This window comes from Oryctolagus cuniculus, chromosome 7, assembly GCF_051225735.1.
Source record: "Oryctolagus cuniculus isolate XC-2025 breed Fujian yellow rabbit chromosome 7, ASM5122573v1, whole genome shotgun sequence".
Classification (NCBI taxonomy): domain Eukaryota; kingdom Metazoa; phylum Chordata; class Mammalia; order Lagomorpha; family Leporidae; genus Oryctolagus; species Oryctolagus cuniculus.
This window is the reverse complement of record NC_142873.1, coordinates 102,936,513-102,956,211: the sequence shown is the minus strand read 5'-3', so window position 1 is coordinate 102,956,211 and position 19,699 is coordinate 102,936,513. Positions and strand designations below refer to the sequence as shown.

Here is a 19,699-nt window from a genome sequence, read left to right as displayed (position 1 = left end):
CTTTATTTATTTACTCTTGTCCCAGATGAATTGGCTACTCACCTTTTATCTGGACTACTGGGAAGTAGGTGAATCCTTTAAATAAAGCAGTTTCCCGAGGGCATTTAAGACTGGGGGAGGAGGATTTGAATCAGCAGAAGCCTGAGGCACTCTATCCCAGATAACTAAAAGTGAATCTTTATATTCTCCATGGCTGTAATAACACTTCCCTTTTTAGTCTCCACGTATCCCTGGTTTGTTTATAACTTCCTAGGTCTGTCTTTCATTTTTCAGGGCAGTTTCAATGTATATTCAATAGCTTCTCATTTAAGTCCTAGAAATTAAATTACCTTACCATATTGCCTCAAGTCATCCTATGCTGGAAATCTCTTCCTTTTGTTTTCTCCAAGTAAGTTTCTTTCCCTCCTTTAATTGAGTTATTGAGCTATTCAGCCTATAGCTTACTGAAAACTTCCCAGCTGCTCAGTAAGGTGAATTCAGAGTACTGAAGCACAGACTTATTATGTAAAACTGACTTTGACATAGCTGTGCTGCTTAACATTCTGTCCGAAGTCAGACTGCACCAGAGACACGGTATGCTTCTTTCCCAGGGAAATTTTGTGGAGCTTTTTGAACCCTGCAAATCAAATAGTTATACTAGGCAATGACAAGTTCCACATTAAAGACAACTGCCTAAGGCCTGGACGTTGGATAATCTTACCAGTCTTACATATTGTTGGTGGAGATCTTGGTGTTGACCTTGTAGCAGCAGCTCTGAATACTCTCCCAGATAAAAGATGTTTGTTTAATCCCTTAGTGTAACCGCAGCGCTCATGTTTCTACTAGAGAACCCTGCTGTGACAGAGAAGTTAACACATGAGCCCATATTTCCGAGACTGCTACTTTCAATGGGAGCTGGAATATCACTAGACAAGCGTAATTTAACCCTCTGGGAGGATCAAATGATAGATCAAGGTGTTCTGTGTCCTTTGCAGTTTTGGCATGGTAACAATGAAAAAAAAAATCTCTATATAAAATAATCGTGAATCCATAAAAATATGACTGGTAGACAAGCACAACATCAGTGTAATAATAATGAGTATATAATTAAATAATCATTCAGTGTAGCACAATGAAACCTGGAGGTGAGCAATCATTACCTTGCAAATAATACCTTTAGAATATAATAGCTGTCTGCTGTTAATTTCAACAATATCTAGACAAAAAACATGTACTAAGTTAATTTCTGTGGATTGTTTTCCAAAATAATAAAACTACTTAAAGAAGACAAATACTATCAATAATTACTTTTCCAGTGTAGGTAAAAGAAGAAAATTGTCTTGGCAGAAACAATTTGATAAAATGTTTAATTTCTAAATGAAATTCTATAGAAAAATTACGTATCAACCACCTAGAATAATTTTAGTTATACCTGTTGAAAGTTAGTCACAATGCAAATATAACTAGAGTGTTCTTTAGGTATTCCAGAGGCATTTAGGTATATCAGATAAATAGCATTAATAATTCACACATATTTCTTTAATATCATTATGAAATTTCTCATTTAAAATGTAATTTAAAAAAATAGAAATATTTGGATTTACATACAATTTATTTTATTTGCTTAGCTAAACCTATAAGTAAGTCCATTTAAGCCAGTTGTTAGATTAAATAATTTATTTGGGACAGACTTTTCTATTTCTTTCTTTCCTTTTTTTTTTTTTTTTTTTGGGAATTGCTGTCGTTATACCTATAGATTGTGCTAGCAATAAAGGAGACCAATTTTGGTGCTAATAGCACATTAGTTTAAAACAGAATTAGAAGTTAATATTTGTCTTTCATGGATATTGATCTCATGATATGAGAGGCCATGTGATTTACAACTGGTAAAATTTGATTAAGATTTCAGTTTTAATTTTCAAAGTTAATACCCTACCACAGATAAACAGTATTTGTCCAAAGTCACTACTCTTGTGTATAGGAGAGATAGATTTTATGCCTTTGAGTTAGCACCAAATGTGAAACAGAATGTATCTTTGCTTTGTGTCTTTTCTGTAGTTTTGGATGGTATTCATTACGTGCATAACTAACACTGTTTACTGTATGCTTTTGTCTGAACAAGTGCATGTTTAAAAAAGAAAGTTACTGTTTGCCTGCTTAAAGTTAAATGTTATAAATTTAAACATGTTCATGTAATAATCAGTTTGTTGAGCATGTGTTCACACCCTGTCACATGATTATTTCCTCTACTCAGAATGCTGCTTACAAACACAACACAGTTAACCTTGGCATGCTGCCCTATGGAGGTATTTCAGCAATGCATGCAGGCAGAAGCATGACTTTAAACTTGCAGACTAAGTCTAAATTTGATCATCAAGAACTACCTCTTCAGAAAGTAAGTATGGACTGCCCTACATGTGTCAGCATACCAAAGCCAATTAATGTTTGTTTGTTCACTTAATGTGTTTAGGCTGTACATACAACCCTGCTTATTATAGACTCTCAGGAGTCCCAAAAGCACAAGGGAAAAGAATGTAGAGCCTGAACTCTTAGCTGCTAAATGAGTATTTGTAGCTAGACTGATTATCAAGTTCCTGCTTTCTTTGGATTGAGCTTTGCTTTTTGGATTGGGCAGGTACATGGCTTTTTGTGTTGCTTTAGGCTCATTTTTCATAATCATTTTTGCCTTTCTTTTGTTTTTCTTTGTTTTTATTTATATTTATTTTTTACTTTTTTGGAGATAGGCCTATCCCCATTTGATGATGCATTCTGAGAACAGAATTGGAAATTATTACCAAATTTCAGTTGATTCTTTGGAAAAGATGAGAATCATAAATTAGCATGGAAGTGTGTGGTTGGCACCTCTGATGCTCTGCAGGCCATTTTCTTTGTGAGAAATAAAATACAGAAATAAAATGACAAACAGGTTTGTAGTTAAACTAGCAATGGTTAACGCTTCTTAGGTCTGTGGAAAAGTAACCAGTTCACATCATTTTACATGAAAATGAAGGCATACTTGAAGTATACTGTAAGAGAAAATTTTTTGACTATACTCTAAGAGGAAATACTTGCATAGTTAAAGGAATATTTCTTCTTGTTTTATTCAGACAAGAATGCACATTTTATCTGTTTAAATTGATCAATGCCTTCTTGGTTACATGTCAGTGGAAGCTAAGGAGTCATTTTCATACACTATGTCATTAGGGTTGTATACTAATATATTCATTAGCCTACTAGTTTTTTATGGAAAAAGCAAAACAAAACAGTGATAAAAAACAGAATAACAATGGCCTCTAAACATTTTATTTCCTAATAAAATTAATGAACATATGGAACAAACTCCCACCCCAGCAAAATGAGGATCAGAAGATCTCAAAGTCATAATTTATTGTCAAATTAGCCTTTAGCAACATTCTCTAATTCTGGATAGTCTGTCCCACTGTGATTAGGGAAACAAATCAAAAAGGGTTCCATACATTTAGATTCACTATCACTTAAAAAAGAAGGTAACTAAATTAAGAACTTTTGAAAGCGGCTTTTCTTGTCCTCAATCTCTTGTGGTAGGACCAAGATTATGCTAGTAACTTTCTTTTCAAAGAGAAACACAAGGCTGTGGTTTGTAGTATTTGCCATTGTCAGTCATACAAATACCCACTGCTCTAGGCAATTTCAAGGTAGCAACTTAATGTTCCTAGACTCCAGATCAGAAAGACTTGTGTACATTTGACTCCAGCATACCGTTAGCATACCACTCCTACCTGAGTCACTTATTTAATGGGTTTGAATATGTCCTCTCAGATGTACAAGGCTCTCATCCTCCTCCCTAAGAAAGCCAGTTTTCAGAAAGCTCTTGACACTTTTCTGCCCTAAGAAATAGATGAAATATGACAACTCAGATAAGCATCTCTTCTAGAAGACTTGTAGGTTAAATTGAAATCAAACCTTTAAATTAAAACTGTTTCCTGAATTCCCTGAAGTTTTATCAAATGGAAACTCCTTCTAATTTTTGGACTTATTTACTCACCAATCTATAATAATATAGATACACAACCTGAAAAATGATAATACATTGAAATAGCATTTATCAATGTTTTTATTATTCTCCAGATGTAAACTAAGTACCTCTCTATTGCCATGTTAATTTTCTGATGTCATTTAGAGTACCCTAGAGAATGAATTCATAATCTATTTTAATAGCTCTAAGATGATCCATAGTAGAAATAAAGCAGAGCTATGTTAAGGGTCTTTTCAACCATCCTCATTTGGGAACTCAGATGACTTTATAGAATTCTCTTTGAATATTACAATAAATTTCAAATCAAAAATAGTTCAAGTGCTGAAAGACTTCATGTCAAAATAAATTACCACTAATAATTTATTATCCACACCAAAGAGAGAGAGAGAGAGAAGCCAATGGATGAAAAATGCACACATGGGCTAGAAAAATATTCCCCTTTCCTAATATATATATATTCCAAAATTTTATTTTGGTATCTGAGACAGCTTTCCCAACCAATCACCAAGGCAGGGCAGGAATATATCGGGCACTGAGTGCTTTATTAGCTTCACAAATAGTTCCAGGTTCTACCAGGTCCCATGGTTTCCAATCTGAGTCTCTGTCTCTTCCCCATTGTGCCCAGAGAGAGCTTTGATTTGAAAATTTACTTGATTTTTCTACCAAGCTATAGCCAACCTCTTTTAAAACACAGTCTCTCAGATTATCCCTACTTGGCTCCACTAGCCATTGCTAATTGATCCCATGACTGGGGCTAACTTTCCCTGAATCCTTTTTGACAGAAGTGGAAGTAGGCAAAATCATTTCAACACTTATGTCATGCTACTTAACATAATAAAATTAGTATTTACTAAATGTACTTAAAATATATTTACAACTCCTACATGCTCATTAGTCATGAGAATCACACTAAAACGTGGAGTGAGATCAACGTATAAATACATATTTTCAGTAACTAAGATTGACAAAACTGTTCATTCTCCTGGGGAAATTCAGAAACTGTGTTTTTTATTCTTAGAAGTCCTGGGCATCACCACTTAGGTGCTGTGGCAAATTACTCTGAGATGTCCTGGAAAGAATGAATGAGGTTTCCTAACAATCTAAAATACCATTTCACCTAATGCAAGTTAAGCAGTAAAAATGGAGCTGCAGCATACATGCATGTGGGGACCTCCCCAGGGACCATGCAATGGCTTAACCCCTGACCATATCCCACACTCTCTGCTTGCTAAGTCTAGTCTCTTGCAACCAGGAGGAAGGAGCGCCTTTATGTATTTCCAAGACTATCTTTAAACAAATTTGTAGTTAACAATTTAAAAGATATAACTGCTTATTGATGAGGATCAAAAACTCTGCATTTGACAAAAATATTTACATGGTGAATATTTGTGTGAATTAAAACAGAGACCTCCCAAATTTTGCTATTGTACTTTGACTATTTCTAATTTTTCATTTGTCTGAAATGCCATGTCAAGTGTTATATATTTTTATGGGTTACAAACTAAATATAGTCTTTCCATGCTCTAAATAGTAAATTATATTTCCTGTGATAATTTAATGAAGCTTTAAAGATATTAAGTAAATGCCAACAAATACAACAATCCTTTTTTAATAAATTTAGTTTTCTTTAAAATTTTCATGTATTGATACTTATGCTGATTTTCTAAAAAAACTATAGTAATTATGAGCTTCAATATGTATGTCACATAAATGAGCTATTAAATTATTAGTATTTTCTGTTTATTTATTTATTCATTCATTCATTCATTCATCATTTATTTGTTTACTGCCTTTCCAAAAAGCATTTAAGGCAACTTTCTACAACATTATTACTGGCTCCATGTGCTTCTTCAGATGTGTTTTATTGTAATTAAGTTTACCTATTGTCTTGAAATTTTATGTTGTCTGGGAGAGATATAACATTGTAAAATGTCAGTTCAAACTACCATTTATTGTCTAAATGAACAGTGGAATGAATAAATATTTCCATTGAGGAAAAAATACAGACTTACTGAAAATCTGATATGTACCTGGGTGCCATGGGGTACCTTAAATATATTTTTTCTCATAACTCAGAAAGTCCTCAAAGGATGTATTTATCTCCATTATATAAATGAGGAAGCTGAGGTTCACGTGACACACAAAACAACTCACCTGTATTTTTATTGTTTTCCCATTGTATTCTCTGGACCTAGCATATGTTCTTTGTACTATTTGATGATACTATTTTGAATGTTTGTAATGCTGACATTTTCGTAGAGCAGGACTCATAATAGTTCACAAACCTCCTTTCTATGCATTCTTATCTCCTGTTATATTTAAACAATCTAGAAAAGTGGACCTTATGGGATGGAGAAAAGAATATACAAAGAGGATATATTAACTAATGCCAAACAGTGACTCCAAGTATAATTCCCTGTGTTCTTCGGGTATAGTGCTCTCTTAGTTAGCTGAGTTAAATGACTGCTAGTAATTGCCTTTGCTTTTTCAGATCCCCTTGAATTTCCTGAACACTCAATATCATCAAGAAATATATTTGGTAGCACTGAAAGACTAAAGGTTATGAACCCAGGAAAATCACACATTAATTATTCAGGCTACTACAGCCCCAGAGCCAAGCAGATCTGGGGAAGAAATCATTGGCCTTTCCTGACTTCGTGTCTGGCTGCAAATATACATAGTGTGGTCTCTTCTGTGCTGCAGAAATTGATAATTTTCTCTTCTTGTTCTTTTTTAAAAACTTCTACTGCCACAATATCATACCATATCATTTATTGCTTTTTGACTTTTGAATCACAAATTAAAATAATTATATCAGGGAAGGGGAAAATGAAATCATGGAAATCCATGTATTAAATAATCTTTCCTAGAATTTTGCCTAGAAGACAATGGCCTCACTGTTAGTTTTCTTAGTTGTTCAATTAGTTGATACTTGTCCCATCAACTTTTCAGTTAGAAAAATGTATATAGGCATGTTTGCACCTAAACCAGTTTTACATTTCTAATGGCCTTTCATACTGGATCTATGCAAATGATTCAGGACCCAATAGTATCAACATTTGATGTGCATTTATTCACTTTAGTGCCAAGGGTTACTTACTTCATTCTATTTTTTTTTCTGCTGAAAGGAAAGAAAGATTTATGTGCACCCAGGGGCAACTCATGCCTATAATTTCCATCAATTTGGTTGCATTGTCACTGGCTCCCTGTCCCTCCGGAAAGATTCATTCACCTTTCTAATTATGAAAAAGCCTATAAATCCTCATAAACCATGGCTAATATTATCAATGTAATAATATCGATGCTTACTTGGATGTTTCATTGCCCATACAATGAAATGCTGCTTTAAGAATCACTTGATCATCACATTCCCCCTTCGGGTTGAACCCCTTAGGATCACAGTCATTTAGACCCAAGCCCAGCATATATTTGCCATTGTAATACCTATTCATTTAAAATGGTGTGCTGAAAAAGGAGGTGATTCCACTGGAAAAACTTTGAGAAAAAATTGTGTTTTTTTTCGCATCTTTTTACATCTATGGTACCCTTTATGAACTATATGCCAAAGAATAAAAACAAAATATATCCTTGTATTCTTAAAAGATACATTCCAAAACTTCTGCAGAATGCCAACCTCTAATGCCACTTGCATACAATATTCCAGTAAAATACAGTAAGTAAAATTGCACAAGTATACTGTGAACCCATCAGTTAGAAAAACAAAGCAGAGCTTCTGGCCCAGCTTAGCTCATTTACCCATTTATGTGATTCTTGTTCATACACAGATAGGTTCATATACATATATACATATAAACACACCTGCACAAACCCACCATTTACATGTTCTAGCATGTACAGATAACACACATGCTCATGTACATATATGCCTTAGAAAATACTTCTTCAATTAGATACCTGTGATCATTCATAGTAGTCAAAATGACAAATGATCAATCTACAAGTGTCCTTACTAGTCTTTGGGAATAACATCTATTTGTTCAGCAAGTGTTTTCAGAATTACTATATTTCTTATGAAATACAATAATTTCTGATTTTTCACTAAATCACACTGGCCATTCTCTAGTATTTTAAAATAGTCATTCCTACTCTTTAAAATATTAAAGAAAATATCAAGGATTTAGTATGAGAAGAAATGGAATGAATAATAACTTTAGTTTCATTATTTTCTCTGAAATCATAAATCGCAAAAGTAATAGCACTTTTTATAAGTTTCAGTTGCTCCTTTTAAATACGTATGAGTTTTAATAGCTAACTGACTGAACTTACACACAATAGCTGTTATCCTTTGGGAAAGAACGTGAGTGTGCTGCATCAATCTCTTGAGTCTCCACCACTTCCACCACCGCCCCCACCGTCACAACACATCAGAAAATTGTTTTCATAGTCATCCTATTTCTGCATACTTAAATCACTCCTAGGATGCCTCATTTAAGAAAAGAAAAAGGCCAGAGTATTCTTAAAATGAACAAAGGAAATTACTTTCAGGATGTTCCTTTAATGTTTGCTATCTAGGAAAAGAGTCTTAGTAAGGTGTCTGCATATGTGTTTCCTTTGGCCCCTGTAATATGGAAGAATTGGTAGGATCATTAACAATAACTAGAAAGAGAGCTTAGTTTATTAACTACTAAAATGCCTAAACCATGATGTTATTAGTATTTTTTGGCTAACAAGATTTTGTCCCTTTATGTCAGTGCTAAAAAATAATTTTATTGTTTTCAATTGCTTTCTAACAGCAACTAGCAGCCATATCTGGGCAGCTGATGCAAGTGTGGTAAAGGAAATAGAGATGGAGATGGGAGTTGTATAGAGGGGAAAAATATGTTGAATTATGGACACTTTTCAAAAATATGCATTACACAGACCCCACTATCCTGTGCTATCCTACTTCACTGACAAAGAAACCAAGCCAGAAAAAACATGAGCACTAAAAATTTAAAAAGAAGTGACTGCCTAGTAGTGCTTAACCTGCATAATTCTATTTTAATTGCTTAACTTTAATATTTTTAACATATCTTAGTACCTAGTATTATTTGTGGTATCTGAAAACATATTAATTTGGAATAAGTAAAGACTAGAAAATCAGTGCTTGCAGAGAGACAGACTCTGGATAGCTACCAGCTTATTGATGTTATGTTTGATTTTTTTCAAACAGATACATTTATTCTCAACTAAGAGCTCAAATTCAATAACTTTTTCCTGGTTTTTAAAACTTTTTGACAGGTCTATGGAAAAATAATTCACATGGCCAAAGAACAAGAAGAGTAATTTACAAGGTCAATGTAAAAGTACTGCTGTTATGTGGGTCATGTCCTTTTCACTATATCCACTAGACCCTAGGAAGATTTCACCAAATGTCATAATAAATCCAACTTTAAAATATTTCCAAGCAATATTTTTAGCATGCCTGTGGTCATAATGCAGTTAGGATGGTTAGATAATTGTTTTTAAAGGAGAAAAAACTAGGACAACTCAGTATAACTGAGTTGGATGAAGCCCAAAAAACAACATATCCGTGACATATTATGAAGAGGAAGGCCCTTTCTAGGTTTGGAGGGCAATTCTTTACAAGTATCAGGTGTATATACATCCTCCAACCAGGATTTATCAGTAGACATCCTTCAGAATATGTGCAGAAAATGACATGAAAGATTATCAGGACATAAGATCTCAACCACATATGAATTTGTCAGGAAGCCAAGCAGTACTTGTGTATGTCCTGTAGGTAAAGAAAAAAAGAGACCACCTGAAAAAAAATTTATATATACATATACATATATATACTCACATATAAGTACACCACCATATATCCTGCTGCTAGAAGCTTTCTGATGGTGTGTGATTGCTTGCTATTACTTGGGTCAGAATATGGAGGCTCCCTCTTGCAAAAAAAACCCTAATATTAGTAATAATTAAGATGGGGTATCATTATCTGTTAAAAATAATGATCAGGAAAGTCAAGAAAAATAAAATACTCATGAAGTGTTTTTATGTTAATATATAAATTATATATAGGAGTAAATAAATTTGACAAAACAGTCATTATTTACTTACATGGTGATTCTAATAGCATAATATTTTTATATTGCTTTAATCTTCCTCTGAAAACTCTGTATAGAGGATGGTAGAGTACCATATATCTTGCACTATTCCAGTGTTAACATTGGTTTGGATCAGTGCAAGGCATATTCTTCCAGAATTAATATACCCTTATAAAATTTAGGTTAGGTTATGGTTTGGAATATTAAACATTATATACTATGGATTATATGTTTTTAATTTATATTTTAAATGGTAAGATAATACTAAAGTTACAAATTAAGCAAATTTTAAATGTTATGGGTTTTAACAGTTGGTTAATTATATTCTGATTATTTTTATTCAGGTACTGTAACTGATCTAAACTTTTCTTTAAAATTCAGTAAATAACTCCAGGATGGTTATTTTAACAGTGTTTCTCGCTCCTTCCAAAAAGCTGTGACTTTAAAATTCTTATCCAGTAAATAGTGTATAATAATATTTTCAGGTCAGTATATATGTTTTTCTGAAATTAAACAATATTAATTTTACATAATCATTAGGGAATCTTTTCAGAAAACTATGGTAAACTTCTATTACATCACTAAAGAATGCCATGCCATTTTCGCAATAGACCCCGTCCCAGCAAAGCAACATTTTAGACAATGGACAAGAAGATGTATCTCCTAGTGGCCAATGGAATCCTTATCCACTTGGGAGGCGGGATGTACCTCCGGACACCATTACTAAAAAGGTAACCAATTTCAATTTGATGACACAAACCATGAAACATACACATCCATTGTGATATGTAATCCATATCTGTGTCTTAACATCATTTCTAATTCTGTGTTAACTTTAAGCTAAATATTACCCCACTGTAGGGAGTTTGGCTAACTGTAAGTACATTGAAAAGAATGGAAACTGAACACTACCGAGTGTTAAGAGTTGGTAATTAATGTTTATAAATAATATCCTGCCACCTATCCACTGATACCACCACTCTGAAAAGAATCTGAAGATAGTCTTGCACTCTTACTTACTACCCCCCTTTAAAGTGCATTAAGAAAGGTGTGTAACATATATGTCTGACTCTCTTGGCTTCAGCAGTGTGTTGTAGCCAGTGTGCATAAAATGCAAAAAAGAATTGATTCATTATTCCTGAATTCATAACAATTCATTCAGCATTTAACAAGCAACTCTTCATACACTACTGTGTGTTGAAAATTGCTAGTGGCCAGGGAAACAAAAATGAATATAATATGGTTTCTTATCTCTAGTATCTTCTAATCCATTGAAGTAAATTGAGTAATAAATAGGTAATTAAAACACCATGTGGTAGGTTACCATAAAAGTAACAGCCACAACTGGGGGAAGATATTAGAAACATATATGAAGAACAAGGTATTTGTCTGAGGTATCTTTAAAAAGATCATGAAAAAATGTATAAAAAATTTGCATGTATTTTTAAATTTTTGTACCAAAATAAGCTTATATTTGAAGTCCATTTTTCCATGAACTTTTTGAAGTTTGCTTATATTTGAGAATATACTTTTGAAATGCATACAAATCTATAAAAATGACATTTAGCTCAATTTTTTAAATTTTATTTAAGTTACACAAGTTTCATATATTTCATATATACAGATTTAGGAACTTAGTGGGACTTCCCCCCCAACTCTTCCTTCTGCCCATGCTATAACCTTTCCTCCTCCTCACTCTTGGATTCTCATTCTTAATTTTTACAATTATTTATTATCAGTATACTTAACTCTAAATAAAGGAGTTCAACAAATAGTATGAAGAGAGAAAAAGCAAAACAAAGCACTCTTCCTCAATGGAAGAGGAAGGGCTATAAAAAATTCATCAATTCTCAAAATGTCTACTTCACTCTAATATATTACATTTCAGGTATTCTATTAGTTATTTCAGATAAGAGAAAACATTTGATATCTGTCTTTTGGGGACTGCCTTATTTCACTAAGTTAATGGCTTCCAGTTGTGACCATCTTGTTGTAAAACACAGGATTTCATTTTTTATGGCTGAGTAGTACTCCATACTGTATATATACCATAACTTCCTTATCCAGTCTTTAGTTGAAGGACATCTGGGTTAATTCTATATCTTTGCTATTGTGAATTGTGTTGCAGTGAACATGGGGGTGCAGATAACTCTTTCATATACTGATTGATTTGGGTTTGGAAAAATTCACAGGAGTGGAATAGCTGAATTATATGGTAGATCTATACTCAGATCAGATATATGAGGTATCTTTATACTATCTTCCACAATGGTTGTATCAGTTTACATTCCCACCAAGAGTGGACCAGGGTATATTTTTCCCTATATCCTCAAAAGAGTTTGTTGATTTCTGAAGATGAGCCGTTCTAACTGGAGTGAGGTAAAACCTCACCATGGTTTTGATTTGTGTTTTCCTGATGCCTAGTGATCCTGAGCATTTTCTCAAGTGTCTGTTGGCCAATTGGGTTTCCTCTTTTGAAAAATGCCTGTTCAAGTCCTTTGCCCGTTTCTAACTAGGTTGTTTGGTTTGTTGTTGTTGCATTTCTTGAGCTCTTATATATTCTGGATGTTAACCCTTTATCAGTTGTGTAGTTTGCAATATATTCTCCAATTCTGTCAGTTGTCTTTTCACTTTGCTGAGTGTTTCTTTTGCAGTGCAGAAGCTTCTCAGCTTGATGTAATCCCATCTGTCAATTTTGGCTTTGATTGCCTGTGCTTCTGGGGTCTTTTCCAAGAAGTCTTTGCCTATGCCAATGTCTTGAGAGTTTCCCTCATGTTTTCTAATGATTTGATGGTATTGGGTCATAGATTTAAGTCTTTGATCCATTTTGAATAGATTTTTGTATAAGGTATAAGATGAATGGGACTGATGTTATTATGGGTTCTGTTTTAATTCTTCAGTTGAATTGTGGTTCTCATACATTAGCTTTTAACCTCATGAGTATCCATTTTATAATTGTGCTTCATATCTATATTACATGATTTTATAGATTATAGCATTTTGTTAAAATATATTAAATATCAAATTAATGATCCATAAGAATTAATAATGCTATTGATTTGCAGGCATGATGTATATTATTAATTTGTATGTTGGGTAATTACTAGCATTGCAGGTAATTATAATATAATATGATATATGTTATGAAGATGGGGACCCAGCCGTATATATTATCTTATGCCTGATTTTATTCATTCAATGTTGTTTTTGTGTAGTTCACTCATACTGTATATGTGTAGCAGTTGGTATATTTTCATTGCTAAGTAGTATTCCTCCTGAAAATATTGAATTTCACCATTTAGCTATCCATTCACATGTTAAGGGGGTTTTGGTTGTCTTCAGTTTTGGATAGTGTTTCCATAAGCATTCTTGCATTCTTATAGGTCTTCAGCTGAGCATAAATAAATACTTCTGTTGGGTATATATTTTACTAGTGGGATTTCTGGAGGATAGGACACAAAAACTATTTTTGAAATACTAGCAGTTTTCCAATGCTAGAAGATAGGCAGAAGCCAGATCATGCTGGTATTTATTCTGTAAGAAATGGAAGAGGGCCCATTGAAGTGGTTTAAGCTGGGAACAGAAATGATCAAATTTTCATTTTAAAAACATTCTGACAGCTTCAGCTGGAGAGAATTGGGGGCGATGGATCCAGTCAAGAAGCTTTTATAGTATTCCAGGGCAGAGTAAATGGAAACAATGAATGGTGGAGAGAAACACATAGGTCTAATATAGTCTTAAGCAACAGAGCCAAAAAGATCTTGTGATTGGACATAAGGGACAGATTAAAATTTCTGAAGTAGGTATCAACGTTTCCAATTTTGTCAAGTGTGTGATGATAATTCATTTGCTAAAATGGGAAATAACAAAGTAATAGTAGAAATGAAGGAAGATTTTAGTATGTTGATTTTAAGTATCTTTAGGGCATCTGAGTTGAAAGATACAGTGGGTGTTTGATTGTATTTATCTGAAGTTCAGTAGAGAAATCTTAGATATGGCCACAAATTTGAGAATCATCAGAACGTGTCATAATTGTGCCATCAGTGAGCAAAGGGATGACATAGAAGCCCATGGGATGCCAACATTTAAGGAATGTACCAAAGGAAGAAGAGACAGAGAAGGAACAATCAAAGATTTTCTCAACATGGTGATTTCCACTGCAAATTGTAGAAAATTAAAGGGAAAAATCCTTGAACATTAAGGAAATATTTAGGTAATATAAGATTAGTCAAGATCTAAGGTACATCTCAGATTTGGGCTTCAGTTCTATATTATTAGAGATGTTCTTTTTCCCTCTCCTCTTTGCTACCACAATGTTGGCTTTATCCTAAAACTGATTCCTCTCATAATGATGACTATCAATGACATTTGGTGAGATAAACTTCCTCTTTCAAATCCAACAGGAGAGAGAACTAGACTTCCAGAAGCTGTCTCTCACAAGGAAAACTTTTTTTTCCTCCAATTTCTCAACAATTCTCTTCTTATAGCTCATTAACCCAAAATAGCTAAGGATTTCCCATCCTTAGAAAGAGGAAAAATTTGCTTAACCAACCTGTTAGAGTAAAATATATAGGATTTTCGACTCCAATATTTACTAAAAATGTAGAAGGAAAAAAAAGTGGCACCTTAGAAATCAATGGGAAGAGTTTTAAGGAAGATGTGATCATGTCAAATGATTACCCCCAAAATCATACAAGATAAATAAGACTAAAGAATCCTGAATTTAGAAACTAGAAAATTCAGGAAAGGAGTTTCATTTTGAAAGGAAACAGTGAATTATAGAGGGCTCTAAAAGGGAATTTAAGGAAATCAGAGAGCTTACTTAAGTTGGTAGACACCTGAACATATTTAAAGGCTGAACGGAAAAAGCCATCAGTGAAGAGAAATAGGAAATCTCGAACAGGAAAATGTTAAAAATCTGCTTCTTTATCAAGAAAGAAGAGAGAGGGAATGTGTTGCCAGGATATTGAGGGAGTACCTACCACACCCACAGGTAGGTTACCTGACCAAAGGAAGGAAACATATTCACTTACTATTTGCAAGGGGTTACTATCATTGTACCTTACAAGGAAAAGCCTTATTATTTATTACTCTAAGTGGAACTAACAGGTATTATATTAATCATGCATACCTCTATTTCCTATGAAGTCTATTTTCAAAGTCCATAATTTTACATGTAATCATACCTCCAATACACATCTTGATAACCATTTGCTTTCCTTGCTACTTGCTTTAGGAACTTCATAGAATCCTAAAATTGCTTGAACATTTGTGGACTGGTTAATATTATTAATTCCAAAATAATTATTTAATCTATTTGAAAATTTTACTATACTTTTATATTTCTTATCATATGTGAAATATCTATATTTTTATCACATCTTTAAAGTTTAAATTCATTTGTATTATCCTTCTACTATCATAAAGTATCCCATGTTACAGCAATTTTAATTTATAAATTTATATACCTACCTGTTACTCCACAGAGTAGAGAGAATAAAGAATGCTTTAGGTATTCAAATTTACTTTTTTATTATATATTACCTGAGTATGCCAAGTTAATATGCAGCGAGAATCAACCTAAGGAAACGGTAAAATATTAGCCTGGACTACAGGGTTTACTGAAATAAATATGATAATTATACTGTTTTTCTAGTTTGCATTTTATTCTACAATGAATATTTCTTAATGTTAATTTTGCAGTTGTCATGCAATGGATTGTTATTATGCCAGACAATGAAAATGGTAAACTAGAAATTGAGCTACCCATGGATTGGAGAAACAAAAGACAATCAGTGATTACAAAAAAAAAAAAAAAAATCTTAGCCAGAGCTTATTCAAGGCATCCAAGGCTATTTCTAAAAGCTTCTGTTGAAGACATTTTTTTTTTTTTTAAATTACCTCTGTGCATGAGTCATCAGAAACTACTGTGATGATTTGGAGATTTAGTGAGAAATCAGTTTGGGGGAAAGGCTTTGAACTTGTGGCTCTTAGTACTATTATAGCTAATTGGTTGAATTAACACTGGTAATCCTTATGACCTTGTCTCACAGTACTCCAAGCACTGTGGGGGAACAAGATGTAGACTTGAAGGCATGCATATATAAAATAAGTAAACAAAGAGCTCCTCCCTTGAATTTTGCTCCTGTATCACTGGCCAATAAACCTTAGAGTAGCTAAGTGGTAACAAAATGCTGAGGGTATTAATTCTTGTATTATTATTTTTAATAGTATAATAGGAGATGGTAGTTTTTAAACTCCTTCTGGTTGTTGTTAGCCACCAAAATCCCTAATTCTGATGTCTATTAATTCAAAAGTTTAGTCACTGCTAAAACACGTGTCACAGCAATGTAGATCTTCCCTGCCCCTAAATTCCGGGCAGTTCTATATGAGCTGTTTAAGAATTACCATTAAACTTCTGCAATTTCTGAAAATCTCTGTGATTTCAGAAGTATTTACAAGTCCAATCATATCACTTCTCTGACTCTTGCAATCTGTTGGATTATGCTGTAGTCATTGTGATAAAAATAGTAGGTGCCATGTATAAATCCATGACAGGTACTATGCTGAATGCTTTAATGTATTTCTTTATCTAATCTTCACCTCAATCATCTGTTGCAAGCACTACTGTTTTATTCATTTTAGGAAATAAGAAACTCAGGCTTAGAGTTTATGTTACTTGCCAGTCTCACATATATAACTAAATATTTTAGATTACCCTACAATATGTTACAGTAATTTGGAGGTCATAATGTCAGAGATAAATGCAAAAACAGGTTATTTTATATTCAGACGTTATATTCTGATTTGGTTGTATAATCCATAGGAATGGCAAGACTGATTTGCTTGATTCTAAAATGACAGACTCTTTTAAAAGTATGAGAAATCTTAAATAGTTTCAATACCCCTGAAGAGATTTAAAATTACAGCATAAGACCTATGAGGATATGTTAAAATGTTGCAGCAAAAAAACATAGCTATAAGAAAGATACAGTGGCAGGCAAATGCAGTTTCAGACATATCTCTTCTGCAGTGGGTAACCAAAGAAAGGATTATCACATTCTAGCAGTATGAAATCTGAAAACACTTCAATCTGTAAAAACTAGGCATTCAAAGGCCCCTTTCAAAATAGTGTCTCTTTCTTCCATCAGTACCTGTTTCTTCCCTGAGAGTTCTTGTCAAAGTGCACATTGTGGTGGCAGTTGGAATAAAAACTGTGAATATCAGGAGTCAATATCAGGACCAACACAGATGAAGCAAAAGATGTAACAATTTTGCTAAGTTAGCATTTGCTCATCAAGCTACCTCTTAGATGTACAAGCTCAGCACACCCATTAAGGGTTTGAGGATTTTCAGGACTGTCCACCTCTGAGGTGTCAGGAAGAACGAGAAGAAATTATGCGTATATGGTCTTCTTCATATTATCATCCTTCCTTTCTCCATCCCATCCATCCCAAAATTGTAATTGTTGCTTTGTCAGAGCCATATGAAATATATTTTTAAAGAGTTATTAAATTAAGTTTCTGGGAAAAATATTCATTTCTTATTTAAATTTTTCCATTTGTTGAGTTTTTTGACAGAATGAATTTCAGTGTTTCTTTGTACTTAAGTTTGGAAAAGGAAGAACTAAAATATATTTTGAAAATCATAAATTGTTTTGCTGAACCTATAACCAACTTATCATTTGTGTTTTTAAAAACTAGATTAAATTTCTCCTGGGCTTGATTTTTCTTTTCACTTTGTAATAGTCAGTCTATTATAGAACTTCTCATGTAAAATAAGTAGGTATTTAAAATTTTAAGAAAAATCATCTTAATCTATGCATTTAGGAATTGAAATAAAAGCATTTTATTATTTTATAAATGTTATGCAAAATACAGAATGATTATAGTCATTGAAAAGTAATTTTTTAATATATTTATTTCTTTGGAAAGTAGAGTGATAGAGAAAGAGGGAGAAACAGAGAGAGATTTCAGCACCAAAAGAGTGATTTTTTTTTTTTTTGGTGCCACTATTTTTTAAGACACTATTTTCCACTAAAAAGAAATATTTCTATTAGTACTCTATGTAGATATAGAATAAAAGTAACTGTAGTTCTTGCTTTTTCTAATTTTATTGAGACTGGGCTTAGTGTTTCTGAAATCTCTCTTGTGAAAGCGTGGAAAGGAATGTTGCTCATTTACATGGAAATAGAGGAAAGTCTACAATAGATAAGAAAGATAAAGATTTAAATAGTGAGAAAGTAAGGATGGCAGCAAGTAGAGTAGATCTTGAGGGTCTAAGAGAGCAAGTCAAGATGTAGAAGAACAAAAATGAGCATCAACCCAGTAATTATAGCTGATAAGACACAGGGAAATAGAAATATTTTTATTTCCATTAAATTCAAAAGTATCTATACTGTAAAATTGAAATTGGAAAAAATGGTTCTAAAACCTGAGTGACTGTTAATACTGTAGCTAAACTTTCCTTATCTTCAGAAGCAAATGTGTCAGGTAGAACAGGTTTTGCTTTAGACTTTGTATATTTTTCTCTCTCAAAGAAACATACATTATTAACTGTGAAAACCCCCCAGGAGTGATGCCTTTGCTTTGTCAGTCCACAAGCCAATGAGAGCAATCTGCTCTATCACTGGAATGCCAGCCTCAGTCCTAGATCCCTCTTTTCCAGTTGTGTTTTTTTTTTTTTTTTTTTTTTTTTCTCTCCTCTGATAGTAGCAAATTTTTCATGGATCAGAGTAGATTTTCTTTCTGGTTACCAGAAAGTCACTAAAACTCAAAAACAGTTCGGAATTCCTTAGCAAGTCATTTTGAAATCCAAACATTTTTTTAAACATTAAGAAACCTTTTAAATCAAAAGATTCCCTCATTTTTTCCTTCTGCCCTACTCACGGTAGTGCTACACAGAACTGTATATTGAACAACATGAAGACTGCATTGATATCTGAAGAAGTGACATCCCCTCCTGAGGCTGCTGATGGAAGAAACAGCTAAATGTTTTTGACATCTCTAAATGCTGGACTGAAACAAGAAATGAGTCAGTGAAACTGAACATTGATGAAATCATGCAATTATATGGTTTAATTAAAAAAATTTACCCGATTCATAACCTCTAGAGAGAGATTTCTTTTCCAAATATAGACAATTTTTCTCTTGACCCAGAGCCACATTTTTCCGAGAATATAAAAAGGCAGTAGAATACTGGGAAAATACCGAAATGGGTCTGTATAGAAAGGAATTTTCATCGTAGGCAGATTAGGAAAATAACTATTGGTCTGCAGTAATTCAACCTTACTCTCCTTGCAGTTTTGGAATCTACAACTGAATATTTGTGCAACTAATGATTACCCACTTCTGAGTTTCACCTCCTGGTTGAAAGGAACTTACAAGCAGTAGTTTCAGTCATTAACAGTTGCCCAGATGTGACTGTTATCCCCTCTCACACAAATATCCCTCCTAACTAAGAGGGGAGTGGGGTAGAGACAGGAAAGGGAGAGAACTGAATCTCTTATGTGACTTTGGTGGCTAGTGATCACTTATTGATAACATTGTTAGGCACCCATCAAAAGCCAACAGGAGGCTCTTTGAGAACTCTGATGACTATGTGTAGCAAACTATCAGTGATACATTAAGATACTCCATGCTCCCTA

At 33.4% G+C, this 19,699-nt stretch overlaps 1 protein-coding gene across 7 annotated transcripts in view; it reads left to right on the top strand.

The window, feature by feature from the left end:
• Positions 1–19,699, top strand: part of LRRC7 (leucine rich repeat containing 7) — a 589,098-nt gene that overhangs the window by 499,057 nt on the left and 70,342 nt on the right. For 5 of the 7 annotated variants that reach the window (XM_051857612.3, XM_051857607.3, XM_089337197.1 and 2 more), the window contains 2 exons: positions 2,234–2,374; positions 10,665–10,784. The exons of 1 other annotated variant lie outside the window; for it this stretch is intronic. In XM_051857612.3, the coding sequence (XP_051713572.2) occupies positions 2,234–2,374; positions 10,665–10,784 (261 nt within the window). The remainder of the gene's footprint in view (positions 1–2,233; positions 2,375–10,664; positions 10,785–19,699) is intronic. One more of the 7 variants, XM_089337199.1, reaches the window with a different exon arrangement.